Source organism: Ostrea edulis, chromosome 6 (assembly GCF_947568905.1).
Source record: "Ostrea edulis chromosome 6, xbOstEdul1.1, whole genome shotgun sequence".
Taxonomy (NCBI): Eukaryota; Metazoa; Mollusca; class Bivalvia; order Ostreida; family Ostreidae; genus Ostrea; species Ostrea edulis.
The window spans coordinates 28,070,792-28,086,706 of record NC_079169.1 but is presented as its reverse complement, the minus strand read 5'-3'; the positions used below and the strand labels follow the sequence as shown (position 1 = coordinate 28,086,706).

The following is a 15,915-nucleotide window of genomic DNA, read 5'->3' as shown; positions in this document are numbered from 1 at the left end:
CCAATCAGAATTTAGCACACGTGCATGCAGGTGCCGGATGGTAATTATGACTGTACACTTTTGTTAAGAATATCAAGATACATATACAAGACAAGTTTGAAAAGATTTTGACAAAAAAAAAAAGTTATGGTCATTGAAAGAATTGAACGTTCAAATGTCAATGCGCGTGCGTGCGCATTCGCGTTTTCAATTTTTTAAACATAGATTTGTAGATATTTATAATCTTTACCTATCCTGTAAATATCATTAAATTGTCTTAATTAAAATGAATGTTATAAATGGTTTTGTATTATCCAATCAAATAGAAGCACACGTGCATGTGCGTGCAGAATTGAAATTTTGACGATGTGAAACGCTTAAGGGTCTTAAGTTATACCTGCAATATAAATATCAAACGATTTCATTGAAAAATAAAAAAGTTAGACGCATTCCAAAGTTTGTAAACAAAAAATCCAATGCACGTGCATGCACATGCATGCATTTTCAGACAAAATGACGTTCGTTCCGCACATCTACAAAGAGTATTCTATCATCCTAAAAAGGTTTCGTCTTGATCCCTTCAGTAGTTTCTGAGAACACTCGTGGACAAAAAAGGGTGACAAGAATAAAGAAAGAATAATAATAATAATAACTAGTACTTATTGTAACGGGGACCGTTACAGATGTTCCCCAAACATTCCCCCATTTAGTAAGTGGTGTCATTTATTTCAGTACAAGTTGTTTTGACTATTGCAAACTGTGTAGCATGTGAATATATAACTATCTTATAACGTTCAGTCCATTTCATACTAGTTCAAATTAGTTATAAAGATCTGAGAGTTTTGTGCACGTGCATGCACGTGCATATAAATAATTCGACCATCTCGTAACATTAGAAATCTTACTATATGAGTACAAGAGAAGTTTCACAACTGTTCAATGAAAAACGAGAAATTAACGGCAACTCAAAACTACAAAGACCGAAATCAATGCACGTGCATACACGTGCGCGTGAGTACGACACAGCAATTTTGTTGATGCTAATCAATAGACATTTGAACAATATACTTTCTATATGAATTTGGTATCGATCGCTTCACTCTTAAGAAAGTTATTGGGATTTCAAAATCGTCCAATCAGAATTAAGCGCACGTTCATGCGCGTGCAGGGAAGTGATTTTGAGACTTTTAATAAATTGAGAGGCCCAAAACATACCTGCAACCTAATTTTCAAACCTATTCATTGCAATCTCAAAATGTTATAGACCAATACTCAAAAATTACAATGCACGCGCATTCACGCGCACGCGATTTTGATAATGGAAAATTTGTTGACACCATTTCACAGACATTCATATCATAGATCCTCAGGGTAAATTTGAATTCATTTCAGTTTTTAATTCAATAGTTATGACCATTTTAGTACCCGAAAAATGAAAGAAAAGCTATGCACGTGCATACACGCGCACGTGAGTAGGACTCAGCATCAATGTTGATGTCATTCAATAGACATTTGATAGATATACTTACAGTATAAATTTCATATTGTTTCCATCATTTATAAGAAAGTTATGGCGATTTGAAAATCGTCCAATCAGAATTTAGCACACGTGCATGCACGTGCCGGATGGTAATTATGACTATACACTTTTCTTAAGAATATCAAGATACATATACAATACAAGTTTGAAAAGATTTTGACCAAAAACAAAAAAGTTATGGTCATTAAAAGAATTGAAACTTCAAAAGACAATACACTTGCGTGCGCATGCGCGTTTGCAATTTTTATTACACAAATTTGTATATATTTATAATCTTTACCAATCCTGTAAATATCATTAAATTGTCTTAATTTACCTGAAAGTTATAAACGGTTTTGTATTATCCAATCAAATTGAAGCACACGTGCATGCGCGTGCAGAATTGAAATTTTGACGATGCCAAACGGTTAAGGGTCTCAAGTTATACCTGCAATATAAATATTATACGATTTCATTGAAAAATAAAAAAGTTAGACGCATTCCAAAGTTTGTAAACAAAAAATCCAATGCACGTGCATGCACATGCATGCATTTTCAGACAAAATGACGTTCGTTCCGCACATCTACATAGAGTATTCTATCATCCTAAAAAGGTTTCATCTTGATCCCTTCAGTAGTTTCTGAGAACACTCGTGGACAAAAAAGGGTGACAAGAATAAAGAAAGAATAATAATAATAATAAGAAGAAGAAACAGAGTAAAACCAATATGTTCCCAAACTTTGTTTGGGGAACATAATAATAACTTGTACTGATTGTAACGGGGACCGTTACAGATGTTCCCCAAACATTCCCCCATTTAGCAAGTGGTGTCATTTATTTCAGTACAAGTGGTTTTGACCATTGCAAACTGTGAAACATGTGAATATAGAACTCTTTTATAACGTTCAGTCCATTTGATGCTAATACAAATCAGTTATAAAGATCTGAGAGTTTATTGCACGTGCACGTACGTGCATACACGTGCATATAAATAATTCGACCATCTCGATACATTAGAAATCTTACTATATGAGTACAAGAGAAGTTTCACAACTGTTCAATGAAAAACGAGAAATTAACGGCAACTCAAAACTACAAAGACCGAAATCAATGCACGTGCATACAAATGCGCGTGAGTACCACACAGCAATTTTGTTGATGCTATTCAATAGACATTTGAACAATATACTTACTATATGAATTTGGTATCGATTGTTTCACTCATAAGAAAGTTATTGGGATTTCAAAATCGTCCAATCAGAATTATCGCACGTGCATGCGCGTGCAGGGAAGTGATTTTGAGACTATTAATAAATTGAGAGGCCCAAAACATACCTACAACCTAATTTTCAAACCTATTCAATGCAATCCCAAAATGTTATAGACCAATACTTAAATTTAGACATCAAAAATTACAATGCACGCGCATTCAAGCACACGCGATTTAGATAATGGAAAATTTGTTGACACCATTTCATAGACATTCATATCATAGATCCTCAGGGTAAATTTGAATTCATTTCAGTTTTTAATTCAATAGTTATGACCATTTTAGTACCCGAAAAATGAAAGAAAAGCTATGCACGTGCATACACGCGCACGTGAGTAGGACTCAGCATCAATGTTGATGTCATTCAATAGACATTTGATAGATATACTTACAGTATAAATTTCATATTGTTTCCATCATTTATAAGAAAGTTATGGCGATTTGAAAATCGTCCAATCAGAATTTAGCACATGTGCATGCACGTGCCGGATGGTAATTATGACTATACACTTTTCTTAAGAATATCAAGATACATATAGAATACAAGTTTAAAAAGATTTTGACAAAAAACAAAAAAGTTATGGTCATTGAAAGAATTGAACCTTCAAAAGACAATGCACGTGCGTGCGCATGCGCGTTTGCAATTTTTATTACATCGATCTGTAGATATTTCGCATGTCTACCTATCCTGTAAATATCATTAAATTTCCTTAATTGGTATGAATGTTATAAACGGTTTTGTATTATCTAATCAAATTGAAGCACACGTGCATGCGCGTGCAGAATTTAAATTTTGACGATGCCAATCAGTTAAGGGTCCCAAGTTATACCTACGATATAAATAGCAAACGATTTCATTGAAAAATAAAAAAGTTAGAGTAATTCCAAAGTTGGTAAACAAAAAATCCAATGCACATGCATGCATTTTCAGACAAAATGACATTCGTTCCGCACATCTACATATGCTATACTATCATCCTAAAAAGGTTTCAGATTGATCCCTTGAGTAGTTTCTGAGAACACTCGTGGACAAAAAAGTCCCAAGAAGAAAGAAAGAATAATAATAATAATAATAATAAGAAACAGAGTAAAACCAATATGTTCCCAAACTTCGTTTGGGGAACATAATAACTAGTACTTATTGTAACGGGGACCGTTACAGATGTTCCCCAAACATTCCCCCATTTAGTAAGTGGTGACATTTATATCAGTACAAGTGGTTTTGACCATTGGAAAGTGTGTAGCATGTGAATATATAACTATCTTATAACGTTCAGTCCATTTCATACTAGTTCAAATCAGTTATAAAGATCTGAGAGTTTTGTGCACGTGCACGTACGTGCATGCACGTGCATATAAAGAATTCGACCATCTCGATACATTAGAAGTCTTACTATATGAGTACAAGAGAAGTTTCACAACTGTTCAATGAAAAACGAGAAATTAACGGCAACTCAAAACTACAAAGACCGAAATCAATGCACGTGCATACATGTGCGCGTGAGTACCACACAGCAATTTTGTTGATGCTATTCAATAGACATTTGAACAATATACTTACTATATGAATTTGGTATCGATTGCTTCACTCATAAGAAAGTTATTGGGATTTCAAAATCGTCCAATCAGAATTAAACGCACGTGCATCCGCGTGCAGGGAAGTGATTTTGAGACTATTAATAAATTGAGAGGCCCAAAATATACCTGCAACCTAATTTTTAAACCTATTCATTGCAATCTCAAAATGTTATAGACGAATACTTAAATTTAGACGTCAAAAATCACAATGCACGCGCATTCACGCGCACACGACTTTGATATTGGAAAATTTGTTGACACCATTTCATAGACATTCATATCATAGATCCTCAGGGTAAATTTGAATTCATTTCAGTTTTTAATTCAATAGTTATGACCATTTTAGTACCCGAAAAATGAAAGAAAAGCTATGCACGTGCATACACGGGCACGTGAGTATGACTCAGCATCAATGTTGATGTCATTCAATAGACATTTGATAGATATACTTACAGTATAAATTTCATATTGTTTCCATCATTTATAAGAAAGTTATGGCGATTTGAAAATCGTCCAATCAGAATTTAGCACACGTGCATGCACGTGCCGGATGGTAATTATGACTATACACTTTTCTTAAGAATATCAAGATACATATACAATACAAGTTTGAAAAGATTTTGACCAAAAACAAAAAAGTTATGGTCATTAAAAGAATTGAAACTTCAAAAGACAATACACTTGCGTGCGCATGCGCGTTTGCAATTTTTATTACACAAATTTGTATATATTTATAATCTTTACCAATCCTGTAAATATCATTAAATTGTCTTAATTTACCTGAAAGTTATAAACGGTTTTGTATTATCCAATCAAATTGAAGCACACGTGCATGCGCGTGCAGAATTGAAATTTTGACGATGCCAAACGGTTAAGGGTCTCAAGTTATACCTGCAATATAAATATTATACGATTTCATTGAAAAATAAAAAAGTTAGACGCATTCCAAAGTTTGTAAACAAAAAATCCAATGCACGTGCATGCACATGCATGCATTTTCAGACAAAATGACGTTCGTTCCGCACATCTACATAGAGTATTCTATCATCCTAAAAAGGTTTCATCTTGATCCCTTCAGTAGTTTCTGAGAACACTCGTGGACAAAAAAGGGTGACAAGAATAAAGAAAGAATAATAATAATAATAATAATAATAAGAAACAGAGTAAAACCAATATGTTCCCAAACTTTGTTTGGGGAACATAATAATAAGAAACAGAGTAAAACCAATATGTTCCCAAACTTTGATTGGGGAACATAATAATAATAATAATAAGAAACAGAGTAAAACCAATATGTTCCCAAACTTCGTTTGGGGAACATAATAAGAAACAGAGTAAAAACAATATGTTCCCAAACTTTGTTTGGGGAACATAATTAGATGTTAGATCCACTCGCGTACTCGCATACATGAAAGGTGAAGATAACCAACAGTGATCAATCTCGTAACTCCTACAAGCAATACAAAATAGATAATTGGGGAAACACGGACCCCTGGACACACCAGAGGTGGGATCAAGTGCCTAGGAGGAGTAAGAATCCCCTGTTGACAGGTCACACCCGCCGTGAGCCCCATATCCTGATCAGGTAAACAGAGTTATCCGTAGTCAAAATCAGTGTGACAAGAACGGTTTAACAATCGGTTTGAAACACGTCAGACAGCATTTGACCCAACGATAGGTTGTATTGACGAACTAAATCGTTTTAACGACCATTGATTAATTGATTGTTTTGATGTTTTCCGCCACAGAATTTGTGAAATGCTGACTTCAATCAAGATTATAGAAACCCCTGTACCATCAACTTGTTTGTCAGTAGGTTGCCTCGATTTAAAAATCTGTCTATCTAAAAATATAAAAAATGTATCTATCTACATGCACATATGTATATATTGTGTTGGGGCGAAAGTGGGTATCCAAATAAATATGTAAAATTTATGAAATTTTCTGTGCTATATATTTCTTATTCTTCACTTGGGACAGATATGTTTGTTTCAGAGTTTATTGTTATTTCCGTGCTTTATACAGAGAGATAGATAGATGCACACATGCTCTTGTTTGAAGAATAAGTTGATTATAAGAGGTCATGCATATACATGTAGGTGATATTACTATTACACGATATTTGACCACTTACTTCCCCAAGAATGCTGTTACATATTGTATATAATGTAATAGTTATTGTATATTTATTTCGGTGTATCTTGATTTATTTGGACGAAGGGCGGTGACGAGAGCGAAGCACGAATATCTGCCCTTCGTCCAAATAAATCAAGATACACCGAAATAAATATTCAATAACTTACTTGTATCATGACCAATTAGAAATATACTATCTGTCATGTGACAAGTGGTTATTGCGTGATTTTTTAATTTACTTGTATCATGACCAATTAGAAATGTAGTTTCTGTCATGTGACCTGTGGTTATTGCGTGATTTTTCAATTACCCCAATGAAAAGTAAAGTTTTTATCAGGTGACCGTTTCGATATTTTCCCCTTCCCGCCAAGCATGGTCATCGCGCACTATTCGTCCGGTTATCCAAGAAAGTGAGTAGTATAAGCCCTCCCGATAGGGAGTTCAACTGAGTGCACTTTTTATGCAAATGAGGTCAAGCAAGGGCGTTTTTGATTGGTCAAGCGGTGTCGGGGGTCGATGAGTGGTTTAATATCTAGGACGGGGTCAACTTGCGGACCCCAGCAGGGGTTGTAGGCCGGGTGTCCGGTTAATAGGTTGGCCTATTGCCGCTGGTCTAATTTTAGCTCTATTATGCGCTACTTTCGCTTTGAGTTCCTGGAAAGGGGTGAGTTCCTGGAGCTATTTTTCTGAAAATCGGTATAAAATCCAGTGAAATCCAGTGAAATCCTATGTATTTCTATGTATTCCTGTGTATTAAATCTAAAGAATAACACAAGGTTTTAAGTTGACATGTTTATTAAAGAACAATGGTACAAGCATAGAACAATGCAAAACAGTTCAATAACCATAAAAACAGTTCAATAAGCATAACAGTTCAAGCACAGTCCATTACTTTCTGCTGAGTTTCTTCTTCTTCTTTTTTGGCGGTTCTTCAGTAGGTGCGGGCGGATTCCACATCTCTAACGGTTTGTATTCTCTCTTCACAGGGGGTTTTGAGCCAGGTACGGGCCCAATCATCGCATCTATCTCCAGTTGTTCTTCTGGACACTCACTAATCCAGTGTCCTATTTTTCCGCATTTGTAGCAAGGATCCTTTTGTTTGGTTTTCTTGCTGGTCTGTTGAGAATCTGCTGACCTCGATTTCTTACTGGTCTGCGGATAATCTGTTTTCTGTGGGCAATCCGGCGCCCAATGTCCTGTTTCTCCACACGTGTAGCACGGGTTAGCAGCGTAATCTGGAGTGTATTCCTTCCTAGGTTTTTTAGAAGTCAGCTCTTCCATCTTCTTCAGTAGGACTGTGGTATGATTTCCAATCTCATTACTCAGCACATTAATGCGGTTAACGATCCCGTCTAGTGTCGTGGTAATGATCGCAAAGTCTTCTTTGTTCATGGTCGGAGGGTCATTCTGAGCGTTGTAGAGGCCCAGTTCCAGTCCCGTAGCGTCCTGTGAATCGGGAAAATAGAAGCCTAATCCCGGGTCTGTCGGATTCTGGCTAGGGAGGTAATCCGAGGTCTGACCCATCTTCTCTTGTTGAGCAACGTAGTCTGAAGGCGTGAGATTGAAGCTCGTGGTCTGGTTCGAGGTCTGGGCCATCTTCACTTTTCGAGCAATGTAGTCTGGAGACGACGTGAGCAAGAAGTTCGAGGTCTTCCCCAGTTCAGTCTTCTGATCGTCACTCTTAGCTTTCTTCAGTTCAATGTAGTCTTTCTGTGGTCCCATCTCCTTCTGTACCAGCTGATCTATTTTCTTCTGAGCTTTGTCCACAAATTCTAGTTGTTTCTGAGCCATGTCTTCTGGAAGGTGATTGAAGATCGAATGAGGACTGACACTGGGGCTCCGCTTTTATAGCCAGCAAAATGTCTAGACTATTCTGTCTCGTGGGGGGCACGTGGGGAGCACGTGGTTGCACCATCTTTTTCTGGAAAAACCGGTTTCATTTAGAACATCGCGCGACCAGCGCGTGCTAGTGCACTAATTGAACTTGAAAAGCCGGTTTCTCGCGACCAGCGCGTGCTAGTGCACATTGGTACACATTGACTTTAGTGGAATGGAACTTATATTGGTGTTTAAAGTAGCCCTAAAAAGGGCTGTGCATGAAGTTTTTATTTTTAAAAATGGCCGGCTTCATACGCAGGTTCTTCTATATACACGTGTAAGTCATGATCTTCGGATATAATGTGATGTACTAATTGTCGAGCTCTTCTCCCGGGGAAACGTATCTCTTCGACGGTTTCCCACATCCAGTCTGCATCCCAAAACAATACCCATACACTTCTTCGGTGACGTGGTTTCTCCAGTCGAATAAATCCCGATACTTTTTGAGTGCCGTTCAATAACGTGTAAAACTGGTAAATCATGTACTGTATGAGGGGGGAATTTTTCAGGTACATGTCACTTAAACGCAGCCAAATTTCCTCCACTGTTTCATGTGACCGCAATACATAGTCAAAACACCAATTTTTAGATCGGCCCCAGCGTAATCGATGGCGACATCTCTGTACTAAATTGTCCCAGATCTCCATCTCGTCTACATAATCTTCTACTATGGTTAAATTCTCCACTTGTTGTATTCCCTGGCGGCGGCGTCTCGCTCTTAAAACTCTTCGTGTATCCATGACTGAAGGTCAGACAAGAATGACTGTAGAAAACCAGCTGACATACAGGTGCTTGATCACGCGGTGCAGGTGTTTGATCACGTGATGCATAACCTTTACCTATAAATACAGGTGTTTTCTGAACGTTCGTTATTCACTATGGGCGGCAGTGCTACTACGAGAATGAATGGATATAGCTATGTACTACAATGTATGAACGTGGCCTTACATGACCCTCTCATTCAAAATGCTCGTCAATTTGTACAACAGATGTCACCGGAGGTCAGAAATGTACATAGTTTTCAACGGATTGCTGATTCATTAGCGGAGAATACCAATACGGGACGTTTACTCATGATTTATTTGTATGCTGAGGAATTGAAACAGAACCTTCCAGACCAGATGAGTGACATTGATCGGATCTTACACGATTGTCTACAAAAAGGATTCGTGGAACTGATTCGTATGAAAGGAATGGCTGCCCTGTTATAAAACAAGAACGTTTTGGAATTTTTTTTTCATTTTGATCATCATGGCTGAATGGGACAACAACGTTCTTACCGCTGTATTACAGTATTTCAAGGACTACAAAGAATCGGTGAACAACGCTCGTAGCGCTGCATTACAGTGTATCAAGGACTGGAAAGAAAAACAGCCGTTGAGATATAAATTCGCCATGAAGTTGTTGATCTTTTGGGAATTTCCTATGACCTTATATGAATATTCCAGCGTTTGCAAGCATATAGCCGACAACCTGAACAGAGAGTCTGGATTGATCATGATTTATACCATGGAGCAAGAATTTAGACGACGGGAACCTGAGAAGACTGGGGTGATTGTAGCGATTACCGATCACTGGCTGGAAAAGGTGTATAAAAAAACCTAACCGTTTTTCTTTTCCTTTATTCCTGGAGGATGGCCAGCAGTGACCACATCGTAGAAAAAGCGGATACTTGTATTCATTTTAGTCATTTACAAACCATGGCTGAAAGTGACAACATCGCAGAAAAAGCGCATAACCATGCATTAGAATGGATCGAGAAAATGCAAGACGATACGGTGTTTCAATTCGCTAAAAATTTTCTGATAGGGGGAGTGTTTCCATTGACTCTGGACCAATATACAGATCTACGGAACCGGGTGTACATCAATCTCTATAACGATGCGGGATTGATGTTAATTTATGTTGTGGGGGAGGAATTCAAGAAACGCATGCCTGAAAAAACCGCCGAGATTGAAAGTATCACCAAGGACTGGCTTCGAGAAGTATACATAAAGTGTGAAGAACTTAATTCATTTCATTTATGAAATCATGACTGCTGGGGATAACATCGAAAAAACATTTGTCCTACAGTGTATTGAGGAAATAGAAAACTTGCCAGATTTTCAAAAATTGAAATCCTATCTTCGTGCGGTATTATTTCCAATCACTTTAGACGAATATTGGTGGATATGCAGACATTTGATCGAGAACCGTATCAACACCGAGGCATTAGTGTTGATTCATTTAGTAGCCGAGGAATTAAAGAGAACAAAGCCGCACATCAGTGGCGTGATCGACACCCTTCGAGGGCGGTATCTTCATCACATGTACAACAAAATACAAGAAAATGTGTAACTTTTAATCTGGATCATAATGAAGTGTATCTGTTACCCGAAGAAGACCGGACAAGTATCTGGATGACTGTAGCCGCTGATCGATATCGATTTCAACGCAGGATTCGAGAAATGGAAAAAATGTTGGACCCTATTTTAAAAAGACATGTGAATTGGTGTTGTGTGTGGGAGTTATGTATTTGAAATATGTGACATGAATAAAATTGTTTACACGAAAGCTGTGTTTGGTTGACTCTCTCAGAGAAGGGTTTATTTGTTGAGGAATCCAGAAAATCCTAAAGGTAGAGTGAAAATCGAATCAAATAAGGTGTTTTCTATCGAATAGACCTTATGAGATGTTTTTAGGGATGTACATGGTCGAGAAATAAATTTTTAAAGAGGTGGTGAAGAAACATTGAACCTCGACTCGACCTCTTTAACCTCTGTTTCTTTGAAAACTATGCGACGTAGCAAAATAAAAATAAGTTTAACGCATTCCGCGCCCCAGAATCTATCAGATTAAATCTACCATGCACAGATATCGAATGTCTAGAAGAAGACAATGAGAAAAAACTCTCTACTCGAAAGCACAAATCCGCCATTTTGACGGCCACCATCTTGGCTTCGTCTCCGAAGCGAGGGATGTTTTCGAGGAGGTCCGCGCTTTCCTGATATATACCGGTGCGCTCGCCAGTTCGCTTCACTGGTGATCCAGCACAGCTTTTCATTATTTTATAGAAGAAAGAAGAATGGCTGCAAGAAGAGACCCGCTCTACAACTTTCAGACCCTGCCTGGCTTTCGGTACCGGCTCTTAGTGGTGGCTGAGGAACGGGTAGGGGAGAATTGGGTCGTGCGTTCTGAGAACGACCTGAGCACCTTCTCCCCTTTCGACCAGAGTGGGGTCCGTGAGATCATCTGCCGGGTGCGGGCAGAGTATGAAGGGAGGGGACGCCGCCGCACCGCTCGGATGTCCACGGCTACGAGACCGCGCCGACGGGCCCCACAGCCACCCTCACCACCACCACCTTACTCCCCGGTGACGCCTACAACACCACCACCAGCGATCCCATCGGCACCGGTGGAATACAGCCCGGTGCCGATGAGCGACTCACCAGCGTCACCGGTGGAGTACTCACCGAGGTCACCGTCCCCCGCACCACCTCCCAGCCCAGCCCAGAGTCCGTCGCTGTTGGTGGCAGACACGTCACCACCATCACCACCGAGACCAGCAGCCCCTGCAAGACCCCCACCACCTACCATCCGGTTTGCAGGGAGGACTCCGCCACCGAGACCAACCCACGCACCGGTGGCAAGTCATCCCCCGAGGAACCACCCTATGACTGTCCCTGGCTGGGCAGATAGGGCGGTTCCTATCTGGTTTAAGTGCCCTGTCTGCTGGCAAGACAGGGTACACTCCGGTATCACGTGTAGGGGATGTGGGCAGCGCCCAGCTTGCTGCTCGTGCGTGGAACAGTTAGAGGAGCGGCGACGCACCCGGGGACGGTGCCCGTTATGCCGGTTTACCGGAACCAGGCATTGAAAGTCGGTCTTAGGACCAAACGGCCCTTTTCAGGGCCACCAACTTTTTTTGAAAAGACACTTTTTATTGCAAAAATCAAGAAACACACAAGTTTTTTTAAAAAAAGTTTTATTAACACAAGTCACATAGTAGGGAGAATAAAGTTTTTTACAAGTAATAGCTAGAATAAAGCTATAATAAAGTTACATTTTCTTGACAATGTAAACATGTTTATGATACTGATAAGCAAAGTCACAAATCCATTGTCTATAATGAGTCCAATTGCCTCCGGCTAATCCACATCCAATACGATAAGGAAACGCTAAAGTCTGGTAAGACAAAGTGCCTAATTCCTGTAAACATTGTTGAAACCAAAGTTCACGTTGTTCGGGGGTATCGGCATACAGGGGTAAGCGTTGAGTGCCTCTCCCGTAATCCCATTGCGCTAACAAACAGATCACATCAGGATGAGTAGAATGAGGCATAATACACACAGTACCCGGTATTCCTCGATCCGCTTCTATAGCTAAATTTCTCCGTCCTAAAGGTTGTCGGGTCGCATACAGATTAGCCCAAGGAAATCGGTCGGCAATACGTTGACTTAATCCATGAGGTTTCACCGTTAAACAGTTACATTGTTGTACAATAGCATCCACCCAAGGTAGAGATAATACATCTCCTCGTAGATCCGTCACCGACATGCTGGTTGACAGGTCTCACAGGTACACGTTGACCAGGGTTCTTGACTGTAAGGACAATGTTGAAACAGCTGGGGATAAAACTTTCTCTGAGTCCAGCGCTGTCTAAACTCCTGACAGATCTCACAGGTACAGTCCTTATGCGCTATTTCTTCTTCAGGGGTGATGGTACAATGTTGCGGACACTTACACTTTAGCCAGGGTTCTCTAGTGTGACTACAACATTTATAGACAAAGGGACAATAATTCAGCTCTGCCAAGCTCTCTATCCACTTATGTTTGGCCATGATGTTTTCTTTTTTATAATGAAAACAGCCACAAGTTCTCCAATGTCCTCGGCAATACCCACACACTAGTACATCTTTCTCATCGTGTACGTACCGTTCAAACGACATGATTGAGAAAAATGGTAACAAGTGACCTATTTATATAGTGTTTTTTGATGAGTCATCAACATGACGTCACCCATCTTTGACTGAGGTAGGGGATGTTTTCAAGGACGTCCGCGTTATCGCCTTTTTAAACGAGCGCAACGTCAAAATCTGGCATTCCGATTTTTTAAAGGAACCAGAGAAGTAGATATGAGCCGCAGAGTAGGACCAGACCCTACAGTGAATGATTATTGTTTCAAATGGGAGGAGGATTGGGACCAAGAGATTGCCCCGCCGGCCTCACGGGAGGCTCTTCCCCCACCGCCCATGAGCCAGGATCTGCCCCCGCCAGAGGAAAACTGGAACGCAGAGTTGGAAGTGGTGCAGCGGCCTCCGGGGAGATTGTTTTTTAATAAACACGGGTTGCCTGTTTTTGTGTTTGACCACGAGCAACCCCCGGAGGAGCAGAAAAAGAAGAGAAGAAAGAGGAAGAAGAAGAAGAACACACAGTGAGGGGGGACAGAGAAGAGAAGAAGAGAAGGAGAAGAGAAGAGAGAAGAAGAAGAGAAAAGACCAAGAACAGAGAGAGAGAAAGAAAACAGCCCTTTTCAGGGCTACCCATTCTTTTTGAAAAGACATGGTTGATTACAATGACAAGGAAAAAAAAAAAAAAACCTCACAAGATTTTTTCCAACGTTTTATTAAACTCCAACTATGAACAATAACAATACAATAACATAGTTTACAATACATTCAGTCTTTGACATTGACAAGTTTGTCCTTGATGGGTTCTCGGTTTTCGGAAGGTCTCTTTAAACCAATCAGCCACAAAACGATCGCGTTGTAAGGCCGTGCCTTTCCAGGGAAGTAACCATTCTTGTACGGTGCTTCTATGTCGATGGCGTTGATGTAAAAAAATACACACAGTATTGTCCACAGACATCCGTATTCAAATCTTGATAACAATGGGTGTTATGAATCCAAGTCTCTCCGTGGCGTTGAATAAAGTCTTGGATGTCTTTATGGCTGGGAGGTAATCCGTAAGAATCAAAATATTCGACGGTAGGGCTACTCAAATACAAACAGACCCAATGCGCTCCAGGGCGATCGTGAGGGTCTGTATTCACCACGATGGCTTTGTGATGAGGTAACAGCTCAGGTATGACATCTCGAGGATACACACCTGCAAACGCCGGTCCTAAATCTCGTTGTAAAACATCTCTCAATTGCTGAGTATCCATCTCTCTTAGTAATCGATACTGACTTCTCGTTGTTTGTTGATTTCTAGCAGATTGTCGAACACGGCATACACCACACAGTTTAAGGTCCTGGCCACGTTGGCGGCAAATTGCACTTCCACTCTCAAGTTCCCAGTCTGTATGAGATGAAATTTATCCGTCTGGGCTTCTTGATCTTTCGTGAAATCCACACACCAGAGGGTGTAACCGTTTTTATACTCTTCCAGGGTAATGTCCGGAGCCCAGTCCTGGCCTAATTTTCCCAAGCCTTTGTACAGACTCAAATACGATCTCAGGTACTGATCGTCGGTGAAATTAGGTTCCAAAGGTCGGGTTTCCATCATTTCTACATTGATACTGATTTCTAATTTCTTGACTTTCTCATTTTGGAAATGAAAGGGGTTTCTGGTATTATCCCCATTAAAAGCCGCATTGTCCACAAAGCCCAACACGATCAGTTTAGGCATCTGTCCTTGAAACAGATGATCGGTGATTTTAGATTGGGTGCCACTAGGAATGGTGAAGGTTTTCACTTCCACTCGTCTCAATGGATATTTCGCCGTTTGAGTACTCAGTTGCTGATTGATGAGATTAATGATACTCGGCACAGGTTTGACTTTCCTCACCCACAAGATCATACTTTGAATGACCACTTTCCCACTACTCCCGGCATCGGTCATCATGTAGAACTGGGGTCGAGCGCGATTGAATCTGAGACGGACATCCAAGCCATTAGGGAGACATTTCTCTTGCTCAAACAAATCCAGATGTAATCGATCCATCAACACGATCTCCTTACTGTCTGTAATCTTCTCGTGACGTTTTCTCAACCCTACATTCTTGGAATCATCCGGATAGTCGGGAGTCGGGATGACGGCCGCGATGTTGACTTTGTTATTCACTACTGCAAATTCCACAGGAGTTTGAGCCAGAGCTTCTAATTTGACCTCATCCATATGTCCTGCCGTATCTTTTTCCCACAAGCTACAGGCTCTCATCTGGGTTTCCAGAGTCTTGGGTGCATAAGACAACAATTTCTCCATATACGCTTTGTAGGGATAAGTATCCGTCCCCGGGGTAATGACTTTTCCATTGAGACTGACATCGATTTCACTGAACAAGGAATGGAGAATGTTATTCACGGGGGTCGAGGTCGAATTGCCTCCTGCGAGATTCGTTCCATTGGCTTTCGTGAATTTACATACCATCTGGAGATAAGTTTGGGATAAATCCAGATATTCATCTCCTTGTCCTTTGATTTCAAATTCAATCGGAGCCGTATCCGAGTTGAGGGTACTGGAAATGGGGTAATATTCCATCCATTTCGAATCTTCTAAAGTGACGTTGGTCGGGGGCACTTTAAACAGTTCTAAACTGTTGGTGCCACAAGCGCAAGATTCTCGGTGCATCAT

General features: G+C 40.1%; 2 protein-coding genes across 2 annotated transcripts; one reads left to right on the top strand and one right to left on the bottom strand.

The window, feature by feature from the left end:
• The first annotated feature begins 11,425 nt into the window (after positions 1 to 11,425).
• LOC130047236 (uncharacterized) lies at positions 11,426 to 12,217 on the top strand. The gene has a single exon (XM_056141848.1). The coding sequence runs from the start codon at positions 11,426 to 11,428 to the stop codon at positions 12,215 to 12,217; it is 792 nt and encodes a 263-aa protein (XP_055997823.1).
• A 2,294-nt stretch (positions 12,218 to 14,511) lies between these two features.
• On the bottom strand, positions 14,512 to 15,915 carry LOC130047235 (uncharacterized protein F54H12.2-like). The gene has a single exon (XM_056141847.1). It carries the CDS (start codon positions 15,913 to 15,915, stop codon positions 14,512 to 14,514), a length of 1,404 nt encoding a protein of 467 aa, XP_055997822.1.

Bases quoted from the DNA above. Each gene is read 5' to 3' on its own strand.
- LOC130047235 (XM_056141847.1), bottom strand. From the start codon at position 15,915: ATGATGCACCGAGAATCTTGCGCTTGTGGCACCAACAGTTTAGAACTG.
- LOC130047236 (XM_056141848.1), top strand. From the start codon at position 11,426: ATGGCTGCAAGAAGAGACCCGCTCTACAACTTTCAGACCCTGCCTGGC.